Source organism: Microtus pennsylvanicus, chromosome 15 (assembly GCF_037038515.1).
Source record: "Microtus pennsylvanicus isolate mMicPen1 chromosome 15, mMicPen1.hap1, whole genome shotgun sequence".
NCBI classification, from domain to species: domain Eukaryota; kingdom Metazoa; phylum Chordata; class Mammalia; order Rodentia; family Cricetidae; genus Microtus; species Microtus pennsylvanicus.
The window spans coordinates 56,256,440-56,277,753 of NC_134593.1; the positions used below are offsets into that span (position 1 = coordinate 56,256,440).

The 21,314-nt window shown below is 34.3% G+C and overlaps 1 protein-coding gene across 17 annotated transcripts in view; it reads right to left on the reverse strand.

The window, feature by feature from the left end:
- Positions 1-21,314, reverse strand: part of Mycbp2 (MYC binding protein 2) — a 229,015-nt gene that overhangs the window by 123,348 nt on the left and 84,353 nt on the right. For all 17 annotated transcript variants that reach the window (XR_012907999.1, XM_075950196.1, XM_075950189.1 and 14 more), the window contains 9 exons: positions 16,627-16,744; positions 12,772-12,976; positions 12,145-12,298; positions 11,353-11,525; positions 9,531-9,656; positions 9,320-9,447; positions 6,216-6,307; positions 4,301-4,435; positions 2,739-2,822 (listed from right to left, as the gene is read on the reverse strand). Coding sequence is in view for 16 of the 17 variants with exons in the window: in XM_075950196.1 (XP_075806311.1) it covers positions 2,739-2,822; positions 4,301-4,435; positions 6,216-6,307; positions 9,320-9,447; positions 9,531-9,656; positions 11,353-11,525; positions 12,145-12,298; positions 12,772-12,976; positions 16,627-16,744 (1,215 nt within the window). In the remaining variant the exon portion in view is untranslated. The remainder of the gene's footprint in view (positions 1-2,738; positions 2,823-4,300; positions 4,436-6,215; positions 6,308-9,319; positions 9,448-9,530; positions 9,657-11,352; positions 11,526-12,144; positions 12,299-12,771; positions 12,977-16,626; positions 16,745-21,314) is intronic.

Here is a 21,314-nt window from a genome sequence, read left to right on the forward strand (position 1 = left end):
CATCTTCTGGTCCCGATAGGAATGCTGCACCCCTGCATGGAGAGCAGCTGTGGCTGCCTGCACAAACCCATCACGAGATCAAGCCAGTCAGTTTTCCATTATGGAAGGAAAGGGGAGAAGCTATGGACAGGCAATGACTCCTGAGAAAAGAGTGGTCACTTTTCTTTAGGGGATAGCCCTTGGCAGGCCAAGCGTGCTCCAGTATGGCCCCACGTCCAGGAGCATATGAAAGTACAAACGGAACTCAGTGGTCTTTCACAACAGATGCAAAGTACTACAGAGATCCACAGTAGGTCATAAAGCAGAAAACAAATGGTTGTGGGCTACAGAGTCACAATTGACATATCTACAGTGCAACCCTATATCTAAAGCTCAGGGAATCATGCAAGAGTGGGTAGAAAGATTTTAAGATGGAGGGACCAGGAAGGTTGAATCTAGAGTGTCCTCTAAATATAACAGGGAAACTATATCCACAAAAATCTCAACAATATCGTTGTCCAAGCAAGACTTGCATAATGAAACCGGTTGAAATGTCAATGTAGATGGGAGAAGCCGTCCATAATTCCACCCACAGATGAAAAGCTACAGACAATCAATGGCTATGAGAGAACAGAAACCAGTTTTCTCCAAGGAATAGCTCCTGATAGGTTATCCAAATCCAAGTAGTCAGCACTAAATCATAAGAGCAAGACGCAGTACGATATATCATCTATTCACCCACCCACCTACCTACATACCTACCTACTCACCTACCTACCTATTTACTTACAAACCTATCCACATATGTACACACATACATATGTACATGTATCTGTATGTGGAGGGTGTATAACAATAATACTTAAAGAAGATAATACTTAATGAATTTAAGAGGGAGTGGTGGTCACAGTAGAAGAAGAAAAGGGAGAAGGATTAAAAATTATATAAACATAGTATTCATATATGAATATATATTATGAAATATAAAAATTTAATAACTAAATATTAAAATCAGTATGTATCAAATACTATAAAATTCAATCAAGTAAAGACAAAACTTCAGATTTAAGAATATATATTATTAGAAAGAATGAAAATTCACCTTCAAAAATACATATCTTAAGTAATCAGGAAAAATTATTAAAATCAGTATGTATCAAATACTATAAAATTCAATCAATTAAAGACAAAACTTCAGATTTAAGAATATATATTATTAGAAAGAATGAAAATTCACCTTCAAAAATACATATCTTAAGTAATCAGGAAAAAATATTAAAATCAGTATGTATCAAATACTATAAAATTCAATCAATTAAAGACAAAACTTCAGATTTAAGAATATATATTATTAGAAAGAATGAAAATTCACCTTCAAAAATACATATCTTAAGTAATCAGAAAAAAATGGAAAGGCAAAATAGGAGCATGAAGTAAGGCTAGTGTAGATCTGGAATGAGTTAGGGGAAGAAGAATGGGGTACATATTATCAAAATATATTGTAAAATTCTCAAAGAATAAAAATAACATAGGTCGCGTACGCCTTTAATCCCAGCACTCGGGAAGCAGAGGCAGGCGGATCTCTGTGAGTTCGAGACCAGCCTAGTCTACAAGAGCTAGTTCCAGGACAGGCTCCAAAGCCACAGAGAAACCCTGTCTCGAAAAAACCAATATATATATATATATATATATATATATATATATATATATATATATATATATATATCCATAATAAAATACTCTGCATTAATATTTTACCACTAAAACATATAAAAGTCATATTTACTAGTAATGTACATATACTTATTCAACAGTAGTCCATAAAGACGGTCCAGTACAATTTGCTATGTTCAGAAAGAACTTTTGGACTGGAGAGATGGCTCAGCTGTTAAAGGCAAAGGCTCACAAACACAAAATGCTACCAATATCAAAAATAATGGCTACAATAGATAATGTAAAAATCATCAAAATTCCTTCCTGGAGAAATATGAAGCTCCTAACATTCAAATTCTTTTAGTGATTACTAAAAGAGAAGTCATGGAAGACAGTTATTTCTTCTACTTTTGGGGACTATGTTTAGCAAGAAAAATGTATTTTTAATGGGGTTTTATAAGTAATCTAAAAACAGACAAATACATTGGCATGACATATGTCGATACATGTTTGAATTACTGCAAATTAATTAAAATTTTTACTGCTAAAATATAATAAACATGAACAATTTGCTATTTTAAGTAAAAGTAGAAATTAATGGTAACGGATTTTCCAATGTGTCCTATCACAAAATAAGTAAGACTATCATGCTGGAGATATAGCAGAGTACTGGGAAGCTTGCCAAGCATGTGTCAGGCCCTAGGTTTAATCTCGAGCACAAAGAAAAGGAAGATTACAATAAATAGACTAGGTCCACATCTAAAACATCCTCCCATCCTACCTTGCATTCCTCAGTATATCCTTTACTAGTTTATAACATTTTGAAATTGGTATTACAATCAATAAGCAAATTAAGCAAACAGCTATTGGTATAGTATTGTTATTATATTGATACCATGAGTTATACAAAATGTTAAATTAGGTTTGATACAGAAAGTTCTCAAAAAGTTTACTAAATACTATCTAAATATTTTTAATTAGCTATATTTCACAAGTGTAACATTAATTTGTTCAATGCTTCAATAATTTCTCCATTATTATACTGCATAATTTATAGTGATTTTATTTCTGCACAAGAAAAGAATAATTATAAAATGTTTAAATACCTGTACAACAGTTGAGGTATCTGACCAGCATTTACATCAGTACCATTATTTGACTTCTTTGAACTCTTGAACTGGAAAACAACCCTAAAAGAAGAGAGAGATAGAAAGAGAGAAGCTTTAAGGTTCATTAAAATTAATACGGAATTTAATAATAATGTTTTCAAATTTTATGGTAATGAAAATTATTCATTTGTTAAAGACTGACATATGAAACAGTCACTGATTTATAGCTGCTGAATTATCAACAAAATGAGGCGCTTGAACTTGATGGGAACTCCTAGATGAGGACCCTTGTGCCTCCCATCCTTCATGTCAGCTTTGAACTAAAGATCTCCATCTGAGAGCATGAGAGCAGCTTAAACAGACACATTTAGGGACTTCAGCCTCTAAGTGTTGTGACATTAGCAGTTCTAGCAAAAATCTAACAGTGAGCAGAAAGAGAAGCATCCCATGGCAGATTCAACTTAAATACTCATCAGCATAGAATTTACTCAAAAATTAGCATGTACCTTTTGTACTACTGTGTTCATGATGAACAAAAACAAATGTAATTTCTCTTGCAAATCATAATATTTTCAAACATTAGGATGAAATAAGTAGAACAGAAAGAAGGTTGGGTTCTGTATATGGTAACCACATCATTACTCTAAGCATATCATTTTCCCATTTTATTTCTCTAATTTCCTGAGTTTGAATGAGACTAATACTTGCTTCAAAACGTACTGAGAAAACCAAATGAAATAATGTATCTGGAAGTGTGTAGTTATTTTGTGCAGGTGTATGTGTGTATGTGCACGTTGCTGTGGGTGCCTGTGCCCTTGGGCATGTGTATACACGGAGGCCAGAGGTCTATATGAGTATCACTTCTGAAGAGTCAATCACTGCTTTATTTTGCTTCTTTTGTGTGGTTTGGTTTTTAAGAAAGGGTCTCTCACTGGCTTGGAATTTTCCAAGTGGGCTAGAGTGGGTGACCAGCAAGCTCCAGGGATGCACATGCCTGGCCAGTGCTAGAATTACAGGGGAATGGTATCAACATCACATTTTTTACATTGGATTCAGATAGTAATGTCTCCAATGGCAAACCCTTTACTGCCAAGCTTTCTTCCTAATCTGAAAGTGGTAAATTTTTGTCTAAATTTCATTAAGATAATATCATTTCATATGACAGAAACTTTGTGTCTTCCAAACTTCTGCATATGCAGTATCAACCTAATGTGAATATATATATATATATATATATATATATATATATATATATATATATATATATATATATATATATAAATTCATCAGTATCCTGCACCCTTCCTCTATGTTACCTTTAACTTGGTTATAAAGTTTATAAACAATTTAATACTCAGAAAGACACATATGCCATCTGACAAGAATATGCAGTCTTCTCCCTTTTGTCTAGATTTTAATCTAGTATATTTGGTTATATAACATACAGGTTACATAAATGTAACTTTTAGCAATTATATTAATACTCTTTGAGATTTCAGAACAAGATCCCACAAAGGAAAGTAAGAGTTGCATAAGTCCAAATTCAACATTGTGCTTACCCATCATCTGTGGTAATAGATGCTTGTCCGTGAGAACCACAGTCACTGCTGGGACCTGACACTCGAGCCCAAGCTACATACCACCATCCAGCTTGTAGGAGAACTGGCTCGTCAAACATCATTGCGTATTTTTCTCTACAGGAATTAAGAAGTCAAATACCTTTGCAATTGTCTAGTACATGCATTTACCTTCAAATACCTTATACCAAAACCCATGATACTGCTTTTTAAAAGATTCTTATCTGACAAGAACTTTATTTAAAAAAAATAAGATTTAAAAAAATCTTATTTTAAAGTTTGGACACTAAAACAAATTTCAGTTCTTTATATTTAGAAAATCAAATTATATTTCTTTATTTTCTTTGTGGATTCAATAATATGTTTAAATATTTTAAAATTTTCAAGTTAAAACAAGAAAAGTATTTTTAAATTGTTATAAAAACATTAGAAATTACCCAGACAAAAAATTTTGCCCTTCGTTTGTGGGTTATTTATTCAGCTAAGTGTTCTGAGGGGTAGCATATTAAGAAAATGACTGTCTGGGGCAAGTATCCTGGGCAATGACTTGCTATTTTGAAGACTGGGGCAAGTCTTCAATTATTACTACAATTATTGCTAAAGAGATACAACTGCTCCCCATAAAAGTTGGGGCCTGGTGAGTAAGCTAATGAAGAAAATCTAGGTGATTCTCTACCAAAGACATCACAATTTATATCTTAGAATCATAATCATTTGCTAAAAATATACAGCAAATTATAATGTATATTAAATTTTAATGAAAATTATCTTTTTTGAAATGTCTCCTATACGTGGATTTGTATAAGCAGTAAAGATTACAAAGTAACAACAATATGATACAGTCTAATGCAGTAGTTCTCAACCTTCCTAGTGCTGCGACCCTTTATTATAGTATCTCGTGTTGCTATGGCCCCCAACCATAAAATAATTTTTGTTACTACTTCATAGCTATAAATCTGCAACTGTTATGAATCATAGTGTAAAAATTTTTGGAGACAGAAGTTTTCCTAAGGCCTCATGAACCACAGGTTGAAAATCACTGGTCTTTTGCTTAAGGTAAGGAACAGGAGCCAGGCAGTGGTGGCGCAGGCCTTTAATCCAGAACTTGAAAGGTAGAGACAGGAGGATCTCTGGGAGTTCAATGTTAGTCAGAGAACAGGGGGTATCTGAAATATGGCCTACTACGACTACTCGAATATTTATATGTATATATATAATGTGACATGTAACAAATGATTGTTTTAAATACTAGAGCACTGCACACTTGTGTTCTCTAAGAATTTAAGGAAACTACGTGGGCAATAAATATTTTGAGTTTTGAATTAGTCATCTAACTACATAAAAATTAAGATTAATAGTTTTAATATAACATTATTACAAGTAATAACAACACTTCATACACTTCATAACAAGATTTCAGACAACAAATCACATACAATGGATGGTAGCTAAACTATCTGACCAAGGTGTACACTGGGTATACAGGGTCATATCATCTAGGTCTGTGGAAAAACTTTGTGATATTCATAAGTGGATGAAACTTTTTAACAATGAAATTCTCAGAATGTATCTCCATCACTAAGTGAAACATAACTTTATATAGTTAAATTTCCCAATTTATAAATAGATTAGTCAAAACTTCCTTTTAAAAATGTATATGCTGCCAGGCAATGGTGGCACACATCTTTAATCCCAGCACTCGGGAGGCAGAGGCAGGCGGGTCACTGTGAGTTCGAGCATAGCCTGGTCTACAAGTGCTACTTCTGGGAACGGCCCCAAAGCTACAGATAAACCCTGTCTCAAAAAAACCAAAAGAAAAAAAAAGTATTTGTTAAATTAAAATAAAATTTTAATTTCATGTATATAAAAACAACTGAATAATGAGCAGAACATTTACCTAGCGGCACAGTCATAAGCTAACACGTCAGTCTCTGCAAGAAGGTCGCCGTCGGTTTCATGATCTCCTCCATCAGGACCCAACTCAAACAGCTGGAGTAAAGAGAAACAAATTGACTCCAATCATTCAGTTTTGCACATATAAGTGTTTACAATTTTGTCCATGTCCAATAGAACTAAACTATAAATGATATAAAAATTTGTATCTGCTATTTAAAATTTAATTACTAAGCTAAATATTAAACTTAATAACTAAATATAAATATATGTGTGTTTAAAATATAAATCATGCAGTGTTTTATAGTTACATTAATTCTAGCTCCCTACTGCAAGTTGTCAAAGAAAGCATTTTAACTAAGATTTTTAAAATGAGGCAGACTCTTGCTTTATTACTTAATTACTAGATCTAGGGTCTAGTGTCCTCTTCCATAAAAATGGGTGGACATTAACAGAGTTCCCCTCATAGTAATTATGCAAATTGAATGAAAAATATTTGTGGAACCCTGAGAGAAAACCGTTGTTCAAAAGATTATGAAGATATTACTATAGAGGAGTTGAGGATTCACAATAAAAAAAAATACAGGTAGCAAAAGCTAGTTCAGTAACTAGCAAGGGAAAGGACACGATGAAGAACTTGAAATAAGGAGTTTAGGTAAGGAAAAAGAGATTATGAGAAAAGAGATCTTTTAAAAAATGGATTAATATGAGAATTAGCTTTTCCCAGGAATGAAGACCCTAAATGGTATCCTCTACTGAGTGTTCAGCCCTAAAATCAGTCACACGCAAGCCATACTAAACAGACTCAGAGGACTGTATTTACATAGTTATATATTTATAAATGTGACAATAATAATCAAAGAGGCTATTAAGTTGAGGGGGAGGGAGGGGTAATGTGGGGGGGTGGTAGGAGGAGACATGGAAGGGATTGGAGGGAGGACCAGGAAGGTTGGGGGAATGATACAATTATAATTTAATTAAAAATTTTTGAATAAAAGGAAACTAATATTTGTAAAATCTTCATTCTTTTCTGGAGAGTTATAGCAGGTAAACTGCAGCAAAGATGTTAAAATAAATTTAAAATTATTGAACAGTACCATGCCTGTAGCGCCAAGTTTTCAATCATTTCCAAGGGCCTGGAAACCTATTTCTATCTCAGACTTCACTGGCATACCCACAGACTCCAATATTCTTTGTTCTAAAGTAAATTACCTATCTTCCTCTTCTTACTGTCCCTGCTCTGTACAGTGGCAGTGTCTTTAAAATGCCTGTGCCCACACTTCTCAGTCATCAGTGGGTCTACTCTTTCAGCAGCACAAAAAGATGGGATTTCATAAACTAGTTTTAGCTGCCTTTCCCTCTAATCCGGTTTATATTTCTCAGCTCTATCTATCTCTATCTATCTCTCTATCTCTATCTATCTATATCTATCTATCTATCTATCTATCTATCTATCTATCTATCTATCTATCTATCTATCGTGCTGGTGGTGATTGAACTCTGGTCCTTACATGCTAGCCAAGTCTATGGCACTTAGTAATTTCTCTAAAAAGAATATCTGATTACAATACTTCACGGTAAAAGTCCTTAGTTGCCTCTCTTAGTCATAATATAATGATATGACCATAATCTGCTTCTTCACTGGTACTCCACAAATACTTTCCAACTTATCAATGTGCTAGTCACAGTTCTAGGAATATATAAGAGTAAAAAATGCAGACCAGAAAAAACAAAACAAAAACACAGCTATTGGTATAAAATTTGTAGCAGTGAATAGAATTTATATTTTAAATAGACTCAGCAGGGAGGTAAGGTCAAAGGTGATGAGGAAATGAGATATGCAGGTCTTGGTAAGAGTTGCAGCTAATGAGAAGAAGGAGAGCAAAGATTCCGAGGATGAATCAGCAAGCCATAGTATATAAAGCACAGTGAAACAGCAAGTATAACATAGTCAGACAGATGTTATCAACCTGGATGTCACAACCCACTTATGGTTCCAATATCAGACATACTGCATATCAGATATTTACATTAGATTCATAACAGTAGTGAAAACACAGTTATGAAATAGCAATAATCTTAAGTTTGGGGATTATCACAATATGAAGAGCTGTATTAAGGGTGTCAGCATTAGGATGGTTGAGAACCAGCGCCTTAAAGGCCTTCCTCTAAAATAGGAAGAAGTTCACCATGATGCGTAAATTCTAAAACTAGAAGGGAGAAATACATACAATCTTGAAGAGCTTGCTGGATATTATCAAATATACATACATAAATGTTAACAACTACATATATATCCCCCTGATGAACTTGCTGGGTATTATTTTCTAGAAAACAACTCACTGAGTTTGCTTTCCTGTCTTACGGAATCAAACCATTCTGAATCATTTAGAAAGAGGTGCACTAAACACAACTAAAAGACTAAGACTACTGGAATTTTAGTATAAACAGAGATGAGATCTAGGTATTCTTAACCATTATTCCTATGATGTATATTACTATAAGAACTTTAATTTTTACTAAATTCATTCTTATGGTATCTATAATTTTAAAGGATTATATAATCATTAATATCAGAAAAAGTAAAAAAAAGTAAAAAAAAATCAGAAAAAGTAAACATTTAAAAAAGTTTTCAGTTCTGGTTGAGGTTTATGTAGACTGTCTTCAAAAGTAATCAAGGGCTTTAATATATTTTCTTTTTTTTTTTTATTGAGAAAAAAAATTTCCGCCTCCTCCCAGCCTCCCACTCCTCTCCCCGTCCCTGCTGTTTACATAGTATTTGGCAATAAAGATGGTGGAGACTTACATGCACAAAAGGAGTTTATCCTGGTACTAAGACAGCTCTAGGGCAGCAACCACATAACAGGGTGCAGCTAATCAACTACCTGAACTTCAACACAAAGCAATGAGACTGGCGTTGAATCCATTTTGGATTAGATTTTTTTACTGGTCAGTGATCTCATAGTTTTGAGGAAGAGCTTAGCAATGTTTCCTTTCTCTAAAGGAACCATTAACCACAAACCAAAGTAAAAAGGAAACATAAGGTGACAGACTAAGTAAAAACAAATGTCTTCAGGTGAAACAGAGTTACAGTATCATAAACTCTACCTTTATTTTAGCAGTATATTCTCCTCTGCCTCCAAACAGACCAAGACCACCAAGTAAAATATCAGTGTCGGCACTAAAACGTATGGCTTCAACTGAATGAGCAGAGTAACCCCAGCCTCCTCCATGACCTGAAAGATGTAAATAAAGATGGTTTTAAACATGTGTCTATTACTGCTACTAGATAGCATTTCCTAAGTCTAAGTATACATACTTTCAAACCTGTTTACTACACTGTAGTCTTCCTTGGAATAGACTTTCATTACTGCTTGAGTCTCCTCCTCTGTACTTGCAATGCCCATCTTTAAGTCCTGCATAGCAGCCAAAGTATCAAGACAACCTAAAACAATAAATAAGTCAACTTCAAACTTTGAAACAAAAACTTTCAGTAGTACTGATGTTATTTAACGCTATATAGGGCAAATAAGTTATGAATGTGCTCAATAGACATGATCTATTCCCAGCATTAAGCACTTCATAGAAGAATACATACAATAAATTTTTCTCTGCATAGTAATTATCACACTTAAAACATAAGTTATATGACATCTTCCACAAAACTAAACCTCTGAAAAGTCAGAACCACTTTACTTTTGGTTCATTACAGAACTTCTTAAACCAATTCGATTTTCACAGTACTCTTAAAGGAAGACATAGTCTTAAATAACTTTGATGTGTGCTTTGGATGGCTGCAATGGTTAAAATAAAATCTTAGAAAAAAGGAAGAAATAAATTTATAATCTACTAACTATGCTTAGAAATATGTGATGTGGGATACTCCTCGTATGCTGTGATTACCATTAATGAATAAAGAAACTGCTTTGGACCTATAGCAGGGCAGAACTTAGGTAGGAAGAAAAAACTAAACTGAATGCTCAGAGGAAGAAGGCAGAGTCAAAAAGAAGCCATGTAGCCCTGCCAGAGATGGACACAAGAACTTTTCCCAGTAAGTCACAGCCTCGTGGTAATACACAGATTAATAGAAATGGGTTAAATTAATATGTAAGAGTTAGCTAAAGCTAATGCGCCAAACAGTGATTTAATCAGTACAGTTTCTGAGTGATTATTTTGGGGCTAAGCAGCTGGGAACCAACCTACAACAAATATGAACTTATAGTGTAGATGCTATATAAGCATAAGTATGTCCTTTTGTGTATCTGCATGCATACACAATTCTTACACATATGGTTACATATGTGAAAGTGTTTGTGTTTATTAGGATAAACATTCATGTGTGTGCGTGTACGTGCAGGCCTAAGGCTAACATCACATCGGGAGCCTTCCTATGTTGTCTTCTACTGTATTTATTGATGTAAGACCTCTCAATTGAACTCAGAACCACCAACATAGACATTTTAGCTTGTCTGCTTGCTCCAGGGCCTTTGTCTTTGTCTCCTAAGGACCGGAATTATGGGAAGTCAACCAAACCTTCCCAGCATTGACAAAGGTTCTGGAAATCTGAATTCTAGTCCTGACACTTGGAAGGCAAACTTTACCCACTGAGTCGTGCTAGCTCCTAATGAATCTTTCTGAATAAACATTTCTAAAATCAAAACAATACACAGGTGTGTGAACTGACTTAAAAACAAGCAAGCAAGCAAGCAAGCAAGCAAGCAAGCAAGCAAGCAAACAACCCCTCCAAAATTCTAGCAACTATTTATTACAAAAGTTCTGAATCCCAAAGTAGTTAATAAGTATATACATAAATTAGACACTATAGAAACGTATTTGGATTACAGCTCTAAAAGTTTATGTGTTCAAGTTAAAGAGAATCCTTCATTATCTTTACATTGAGAAAAGTATATTCAGGGATGCCTTACACTTAGGCACCCATTGCTATTTTATGATATTGAGATCTTCGTATCATTTCATGGAAGACAAACTTCTTAGGATTTAATTTATTGTGTGATTAGCACTCATTATTATATAACAAATATGGTAGAATAGCATACAAATTTAACCATTTAAGAAAAATTCTGACCATCAGCATAGCATGCATGAATGTCCTTCTGTTCTACATCAAAAGGCAACCTTACCCAGAATGTGCAGCGCTGCATGAGACCGGGTTGTCAGAGCCCGTGATCCTGTTGGCAGAGCAAGTTCAGGACTTAGAATACTACATCTGGACTGCATGTCTGTTGCAGAGGGAAGTCTGGCATCAGCAACCACTGCATTGTAACACCAGAGCTCTCGGGTACTTGGTCGAAACCTATCAAGAAAGATAATAATTACAGCACTTCAACACGTAGTTAACTTTGAAAATTTCCTAAATTATACTTGACTATAAAATAAGTAATACATTAATGTACACAGGAAAATGTTAAATTTCTGATTATTCATGAGAAGTGAGCTCCTAAGAAATTTGAGAGGGCGCAGACATGAAGCAGAGGCAAAGTGAAACTTAGCTGAGGAATCTGCATCCAAGGACTGTGTGGGAAATCCCAAGACACAGAGTAGCGAGGGTCCAGACAGTGGAAAGAAATTCTGAACCCAACTTAAAGAGGAACACCTCTCAGCTTCACAATAACAACACAGGAGAAGACTGTCTCTTAAATCTCGTTTGGAACAATGAAAATGATGAAGAAACTAGCACAAAGTACTTGGGATTTATCTCTCTCATTCACTGCTACCATCAAATATAAAAAGCGGAAGGTATAACCAGTTATGTTACAAAGCAGAGCTCTGTTTACACACCTGAAAACGTAAACTAGTCCAAACAAATTTTTACTCCCAGAACTGTTAAACGTATTTTTTTTTAGTGAAAAAAATCCTGAAACCAATTCTGTACCATCTTATTGATGCTGTATTTTATAAAGTCATATGCTTACCTCCAAAGCACATCATACACAGGATCAAGACACACACCAAATCCTTGCAGATCTTCTTGTTCAGAGTCATTAAAAGTTTTACAACTTCCATCCACTTTATTGATCAGAAGACACTTAAATGGTGGAGGTTCTGATATAGAAGCAGGTACCAAACCTTACAAAAACACATTTAAATATATTTTACTTTGAATTACCTTTATATATTCCCCCAAGCCCACAAGGGAAGCACTATTATATTTTAACACGCAGAAGCTGATATATACCTAAATAGTTTAAGTGGAATCTTTTTTTAAACGGTAGAATTAGGACAACACCTCTACAATTAATGATAGTAAGTATTATCCTCTAAGCCTCTACTGTGTAATTACTTGTTGTGTCATGGGCATAGGTTTAACTGTGATTACCATGATCGCCCACAAAATTAATTTCAATAAATACAGAAAAAGAATTAATGTAGAAAACCACTCAGGAAAATATAAGTTTGACCCCTTTATAACAAGGCTCATATGTCTGCTGTTGAGCAGCTTATCAATATGCTGCTTTTTAAATTTCCAATTACCTCATTTTTCTATTACCAGAAATATAAAAAGGTACAGAAATATCTCATTATAAAGACAAGCTATTTACCTATTATATGTTTGCTAGCAAAAATTTCTGATGTTGCAAGTACATGAGAATTTATAAGTGCTTCATCAATTCGTAAGAAAGTCTGGTCTCCACTTGCACCTATCCAAGTGGCCTTCCGTCCATATTTTGATCCAATATTAGGCATGGGAGCTGGCTTTGCATTCCAATATGGTACATCCAAAATGGGTCGTCCCAGTTGTCCTTTCTAAAAATTAAATAAATCATATCATACAAATTGTTGAAGAAGTGGTATGCAGGTTCTTTAAAGTTAAAATAACTTGTATAAAAGTAGCTTTATGAAATCTTATTTTTTATAGACTTTTAATTTTTTTAATAAATAAATGCGAAATTTGGACTTAACATTTTCAAAGTAATAGAGTAATTTCTATTATTCCTAGATGATCTTTAACAATGCATAATGTATATGTTTGTAATAAGTTGAAATATTTTCTATATAAGCAACGTTCTTAAAATGCTCTGTATTTACCTACATTTAAAGGAAAGGTATCTTATATATACAATGTCTAAAAAGTACTGTTACAAATGATTCACTTAAAACAATCACTTTGGCATTTGAAGGTAACAGTATAAAAGAAAGTCACTCAAGCTCACACTGAGAGGATATTTTGCAATAAGATAAAAGCTTAAATAAAGGAACTGAGAGTAAATTTAGAAAACTTCCATATAATTCTTATATAAAGTTCTAGTTAGTCATTTTATTTATGTTTTAAACAATAGAAATATACAATAAGGTGTGTGTTTAAAACAAGATAGCTCACTTCAAAAGTATTGCTGCCTATAAGTAGTTGGTTAGCTACAGAAATGTATTTCAAAAGTAGGGAGTTTCTCACTACTAAGACAGTACCTGAAAAAACAAAAGTCCACTGACAGCAGATAATCAATCCATATGGCTCAGGAGCCATCTCTCACATAACTCTCCTTTCATAAACCCCTGAAGAGAAGAAATACTAGCTCATGGTCCTAGAAATATTTAATGCAACCGCACCAATGAGAAGAAGCAACAAGCCATGGAGAGAAAGCCAACACCTTAGGAATGAGGGAACACAGACTGCTGCGAACACTCACTCAATTATCATGTTCCTAGGAATACTTCTACTCCTTCAACATCACAACCAGAAAACAACACACAGACTAACTATAGAAGCAACTAAGCCTCAATCCCTAGAAGAGCACCTAGAGAGGGACAAGACGAAGTTACACAATAAAAGAAGTAAGAGAACCTAGGGAAGGAGAAGGAGAAGTTAGTTACACAATAAAGAAGTAAGTAGCCAAATAGCTTGTGTTTATCCTTGTTCAAATGTCTATTTTTTACAAGGAAAAAAAGAGTATAAAAAAGGTGAACAATGGAAAAAGCACAAAATATTCAAATATATTCAGATCTGTGAAGAAAAGAAAGTCACACAGAATATTAAAATAACCATGTATTCCCTTACCACCACCCAAAACATCTGAATAAAGTAAAAAAATATAGATGCTTAAACAATTCCATAGGGATTGAAAGGTCAGCCATCCTTGAAGTCAAGTCTGCAACTAGAATTTCTTAGTCTAGAAAGCCATAACTGATTTCACATTTCCCACCAGAAGACACAAAACCAGCACACAAAGCAAGCAAATAAGTACATGACTTAAACCTTTAACCACGTTAAGATTCTGTAGAAGTCATTACATGTAACCAGAGGAAGAAACCAAATACCCAGAGTTCTCTTCCACATGTCTAGCAAGCCTAAAGGTATGGGAGGCACAAAAGAGGAGGCCTAAAAGGAGAAATGAACAGAGAGGACACAGAAAATTTCTCCAAATAAAGCCAAACCTTTCATAGCAAACTGGCAATAGGTCAGAACTTGACAGTTCATAGTACCAACCACAGGTAGGGACTTGAAACTGAGCAGACCCTTCCTCAGCTATCAGATCAGTGCTGCTTAAAAGAATCAACAGCACCTTCTGTTGTCAGAGCTCTGGAAAAAGCCGCTTTCATACACAGCTTGTGAGAAAATAGACTGTTAGCATGCACAAACCTACCAGGACATTAACTTTTGACTCAGAATCCCCATTTCTTAGAATTTATCTAAACGACACACATCTAATAATATTATTGAGGAATTAAAATGTAAATCACTTACGTGTATAAGCACAAAACACTGAAAAACTAGAGTATAGACACACCATGAGGAAGAATAATATCTGTCCTTCTGTAAGAAAATATAAAGCAAACCGTAGCCAGGTACAGTAGAGCATGTCTGTAATCCTACGATTGTGGAGGTGGAGCCAGAAGGATTGAGATTCCAAGGCATTATTTCAGTAACACCGAAAAAGGATATATTTAAGAATGTATGTGCCAAAATATGCTCACAATAATGGAATGTTACGTTTTTTTATGTCTTACTTTATACACATACCATTAAAGCAACAAGCAACCATGGTTAGAATACACAATAAATGTCCTGAGATAATTTAAATTCCTGCCAAAGATTTTTTTTTAATCATTACAAAGGCTATAAAAAAGGACAGGTAAGACCTGCATGAACTGACAGTGAGATGGTTAATATTATCAATTTGACAGGATCTAGAATCAATTAGAAGACAAACCATGGGCACTTCTGTGAGCACAGTTTCTGCACTGGGTCAGTTGAGATGTGAAGACCCTTCCTATTTGGAGTAGCAACATTCCATGAGCTGAAATTACATAGGAGTGAAAAGTCAAAGTGAAAGCCAGGCATAGTGGCATGTGCCTTCACTCTCAGCACCCAGCAAGTAGAGGCTGAGACAAGTCAACATAGAGAGCTCAGGCTAGTAAGGGCTTTACTGTAATATCCTATATCAAAATAAAGAAGAAAAAGAGGAGGAAAAAGATGAGGAAGAGGAAGAAGAGGAGGAAAGAGAGCAAAAAATAAGATGAAGGCAAACACTATATGACCATGGCCTCCTTTAACAGAAAAACCACACCCTTAATAGCAAAGCAGTAAATGGGTCAGGACCTGACAGCTCACAGCACCAAACCTCTGCCAAACCTGCCTTGTGGAAAATAGACTGCAAACCTTTTACGCTTTAATTATTCCTCAAAAAACAAGGTGGACGGCTTCTGAAGAACAATATTCAAAGTTGTCCTTTAACCTTTACATGTGTCCTGGCATGTACACCTCACATATACATGTCCCCGCACAGGCATAAAAGAACACAGGCACAATTAAAAAGACGTAAACTGTTTAGGTCAGAAGAGTCACCCACATCATACAGTATACACTTACTAATAGTCTTAGAAAGATTTTCTTGATATCCACTACATCAAACTATTAAAAAACCCTCACAGCATTCTCATTTTTTTTTTCAAGTTTTGGCAGAGGCAAAGAGGGAAACACACAAACAAAAACAGAGAAGACAAAGAAAAGTAATTTTGCACTTGATCTTAGGTAAAAGGACAAGCAGCCATAAGAAAGTATAGTTTTAAAATAATTTAAAATCTAAGCTTTCAAAATATTCTAAAATAGAAACAGTTCTTCATGTTAAAGAAAATTATTGTGTTACAAATTAGATGAGAAATGTCCTTTCAAATGACAGATATCAGCTCCACTGATTGTTTAAAAGCTTTTGATTTGCAATAAACATGTCCAATTCTAACACAGTTGCTAAATTCAATAAATTCTAATGCTGAACTAGAGATGAAAATTATGTGAAAGTATGTCATTCAGGCTTTGTATGTGTTGAATAGGCAAGAAATATGCATATGCAATTATCTTAATACGAGAATTTTACTGGAACCAGAAAAAAATAGCTAACGTAGCAAATTATAAGGCAATTGTATAATACAATATTATTAATGCTCGAAAGATTCCTTACAGAAAAACTTCCAAATGTGAAGACCTGTCCATCCATTAAAAGGACTGCCGTGTGGTTGCTGCCGGCAGTGACTTGTGTGCTAGGGCCTGGCAAGGCTTGAACAAGTGTGGGGCATCCCCTAGGTTTAAAAAAAGAATAAGTCAATTTCTTATAAGATTCAACTGAAATATAAAACAATGAATAAACAGTAAAATAAGGAATTGAAATTGTCAAGGCACTACTAGGAGCATTCAGTAATCACTTGTTTAGGTGTTATACACCTGCCTCCATGCTAGATACCAGGTAAATGGACAATGACTTTAAGGAGATAAACAAAAAGATTCTTGAAATGTACTGCCCTAATCATGAACACATCATTAAAACTTTTCATATATTAATGCTGACTTTAACAGGAGAAATCTGCTAAGACTATGCACTGGCTTAGCACCTAAGCATGTGGTTCCGCAACAGAAATTCAATCAAGGAACTAGATAAAATAATTTTATAATCTGTTATAATTTTTAATAGATGATATATTCTTGATGTCAGTGCAATAGTTAAGCACTCAGAACATGCACACTGAGCCGCCAGTATGTAGCTACCAGTTCAGTATCTAGGGCTAGACAGCCCAGGATTGTCCTACTCCATTCATGATGAGAGACCAGGATAGATAAACTCATTCAGTGTTTCAGTTTTCTCCTTACAATATAGAGAAGAGTAGGAAACTGTGTCTGTCCCATGTGATCCCTGGAAATAATCAAGAAGTGTCTGGATCCATGCCTGGCACATGGTAAACACATGATAAATGATGTTTTAGGAAAATGATAGCCTAGTATCCTTACCTATTTTTATAAACTATGTTATTAACCATTTTTAGTAATTGTCATCTGTAATTGGAAATATATTATGAAGAAAAACACAAAAAGAAAGCTTTTTTGAGAGCAAATTATACTTCAAAATTATGTAAAATTTTTCCACTAAAATTCGATAGAATACAACTGAAAATGACTTGGAAAAGAGCAAGACTGTCAACTAGAAATAGAAGTTAGAGTAAGTAATAATAAAATATAAACTAGGAAGAATGAGGTATGAAAAGATGGTTATATCTGACAGTTATACATGATTTTAATTTTTCAGATATAATTTTAATTTTTCAGATATTCAGCTGTGTCCTTTAATAGAAGAAATGTGCTGACCTTGTGAATTCAATGGCTTGTGGCATCTTAGCAGGAATTCAATAAAGCAACTAGATGTAGTAACTGATTTTATAATCTTCAGTCTTGGGAAATGATCAAGTATGGGGAAAGGAAACAACAGATTAGATGGTAGAAGCATTCGCTTCTATTTAGAAAAGGAATGAATCTGTGTAGCTTGTTACAGAGCAGGATGAAGTGGTTTTTGCTATTCTGGATATGAAGAGGAACTGAAGAAAGAAATCTTGGGAAATGAGACCAATAACGTGCATGCCAATGCTCTAGGAAGGCAGGGAGCCGCCAGGGCAGGCAGGAGCAAGCAAAGCACTGCAACAGACATGCAGTTCAAACATAACAGTAGCAAAAGAAAAAACCAAGAAGAATCATGGCTAAAAACAAAAAGGCAGTTGAAGAGCAAGTTTATTCCATTTAAAATAAAAGATCTGAGGAAGTGTGAAAGCATTAATATAGATAAACAGACTTAAAAGGTCAGAAGGGAGATAGGAAACAGAATTGCACAGATTCTAAAAAAAAAAAAATACCTAGGCAAAAGGCTCCAAGGAATGATGAAAGTACACCTCTCTCTCACTTATAGCATAAGGAAAGGAGTGGGGGACGATGAGAGTAGAAAGCAGAGTTATACGGCTTGTGGGAGGAAGAATTGCCCATTCTACAATTTTATTTTGTTGTGATGTTTCCCAGATCCTGTGCTGGGAAAAGGTCTGGTGAACAGAACAATTCAAAATCAGATCATTTGCTCAGTTGGTGGTTATAGGAACAGATAAATGCCTAGATTAGAATTAAAAGAACTGATTTTTGAAATAAACCAATAGGATTTCTAGGAATAACACAACTGACCTACAGAAGACCTGAAAAAAAAACTTTAGCTTGTAAAAAAGCTTTCAGTTTACCTGTAATACACTGCAGAAATTTTATAATTTCTTTTCCTGACAGGAATGTCTATCAGCAAGTTCTCAAAATGTTTTAAAAAACAAATAATAACAACGTCATGCAAAAGCAGAATTATGTTCACTGTAGAGAGACACAAGCTGAATCTGAAATGATGTCCATCTATATGAACATGGTGATTTAATTCTTTATGGGTCCTTAAACACAGATATGAAAAATATAGGCAGATTCGTACATTTACGTAGCACACTGGTAAGAGTGAAAAGATGAAATAATTTCTAAACTGTGTAAGAAATAAAGTGAAAAGGAAAAAAGACTAAGAGTAGGGGGCTGTAGGAAATACAGCACTAATAAACTCAAGTCCTCTGTATGTATGTGTATGCATACACATATGTAATGGAATATATGTATTTATGTATAGTATATTCACTCACAAAGTAGTGAAATATTTTTTAAAAATTAAAAATGGAATTTTTATAAAAAACATTTTTCATATATAAAAACATAGAAATATATTTGTAGAACTATGTATATATTTTACTACTTTATGAGTGTCAAGATAGAGTTAACATATAGGACCATTACACTATATTGAAGTTGCTTATTATCATAATAAAACTGGGTATTAAAAAACACTGTGAGTTACACTAAATTTTCAATAAATGAAAAACAGTTATTATACATAGTAGGCAATAAAAGTAGAGTACAGAAAAGTCATGTCTCAAAATAAATAAATAAATAAAAGATAAAGTAGAATAAATAAATGAAGCAGGTATTTTGTTTGTTTGTTGTTTGTTTTTCAATTAGAGAATTCAGTAATATGAATGGGAAGATCAGTCAAAGGGTAAGGGATTCTCAATTCTGAGGACAGCAAATGGGTAATAAATTATTGCCACTTCAGAGGTATGCACTGTGAATTAATGTCCTCATGGACACATCAGTTCAAATCAAACAAAGACTAAAGGGAGAGGTCCTAGCACTGCTACAGTTTATAGATACTATTTACAGAATGCTACCACTGAGTTCTAAGTAAGTGCACTGTCAGATCTGACATCTTTAAGATGTCTCCAAAGGTTAACTGCAGGTCTCTGAAACATTCTTTGACTTTTTCCCATGATACTCATGGGTTCATTTACTAAATTATTGGAAAACAGGGGAAGAACAGAAAATAAAAATTTCACCTGTGTGTGTGTGTGTGTGTGTGTGTATACATTCCATGCCTTTACATGTAACATAGATTCTGCAACCTTAGACAGGAACTGAAGACTAAAGCTCAAATACATTACAATCACATCATTTGCAGGAAGTGATGAGGCAAGGATGTGAACCCTTTCTATATACTTTCACACACTATGATCAAATAGTGTATTTGGGTAGAAGGACAAGCAAAAAAAGATAAAACTCAGAAATATTACCTTATTTTCAATGTACCAGAACTATATAGTTCTGAAGACAGTTTACAGCAAATGGTAAATTAATTTGGAATTCAGAAACTTAGAAGCACAATGAACAAAACAAACAAATTTAAAATTTTTAAATCTTATTAGACCAATTTCAGGAATAAATGAGTAAAAGCCTTATAAACCTTTGGACATCCATTGTCCAAAAGCACCAAGAGTGGGGTTACTACAGTGAAAAACAATTGAGGCAACAGGATCAGCTTTGACTCTAGCATGGGCTATTGCTTAAAAGAGTTAAAATATTAAAAGGCATTAATAGTAATGTTTAGCATTTATTGAATACTTGTTGCAGTCTATGTTCCATGATAAGTATATGACCTACATCATCTCTGAATTCTCATACATACATCTGAGGAAGATACATTTTATACTACTTAATAAAGGAAAAACACGAAACACAAGGCTAAGAAACTTGACTAAAAATAGTTACCACATGCTAAAAAAAAAAAAAAAATCAAGACCCAAGCTGGAAGCTGACAAAATGACACAGTTAAGAGAATATCAATAATATCTCCTCTATATTTTATCATTATATACACTATAGTTTCCTTATATTAGTCAATATATTTTAACATGTGCTATGAATAATGTTCACTTGGTTAATAGAAACATTTAAAAATACATCCAACCATATAAACCAAACATCTATACATGCTTTGCTTTTGTGGTAATCAATACATGTTCTGTAGAGGCTTTGTTAACTGTGGGATTATACCTCCAAATAAGTGATGAACTCTTCCAAATTTAATTAACATCTTATAAATCACAGATCGCTCTAGGTCACAAGAAGGCTGATAAAGATAGAAGTGGTCTGGAGGAATTTCGATCCACTAGGGTATGATAAAGGCAGACTATGCTGTGTCACCCAAATTAGCTCTGCCAAAGTCACACATGTAAGTGTAAGCTGGCAGCTGGGATCTAAGGAACACCACACAGTCACATTGCTCAGCAAACCTCACACAAGAAATTTATTGGGAAAAACACGGAGGTGACTGTCTCTGCTCAAGATACAAGAAACGGAGAACAGAGTGGGAAGCGAGCTTACATCATGGGGGCAGAGTTTTCCAGAGTAGCCATATCCAGGATAGAAATTGGTGGAATTTCAAGTTCTGAGCTTGGGGTGAGCTCAGGGATTGGTGGAATTTCA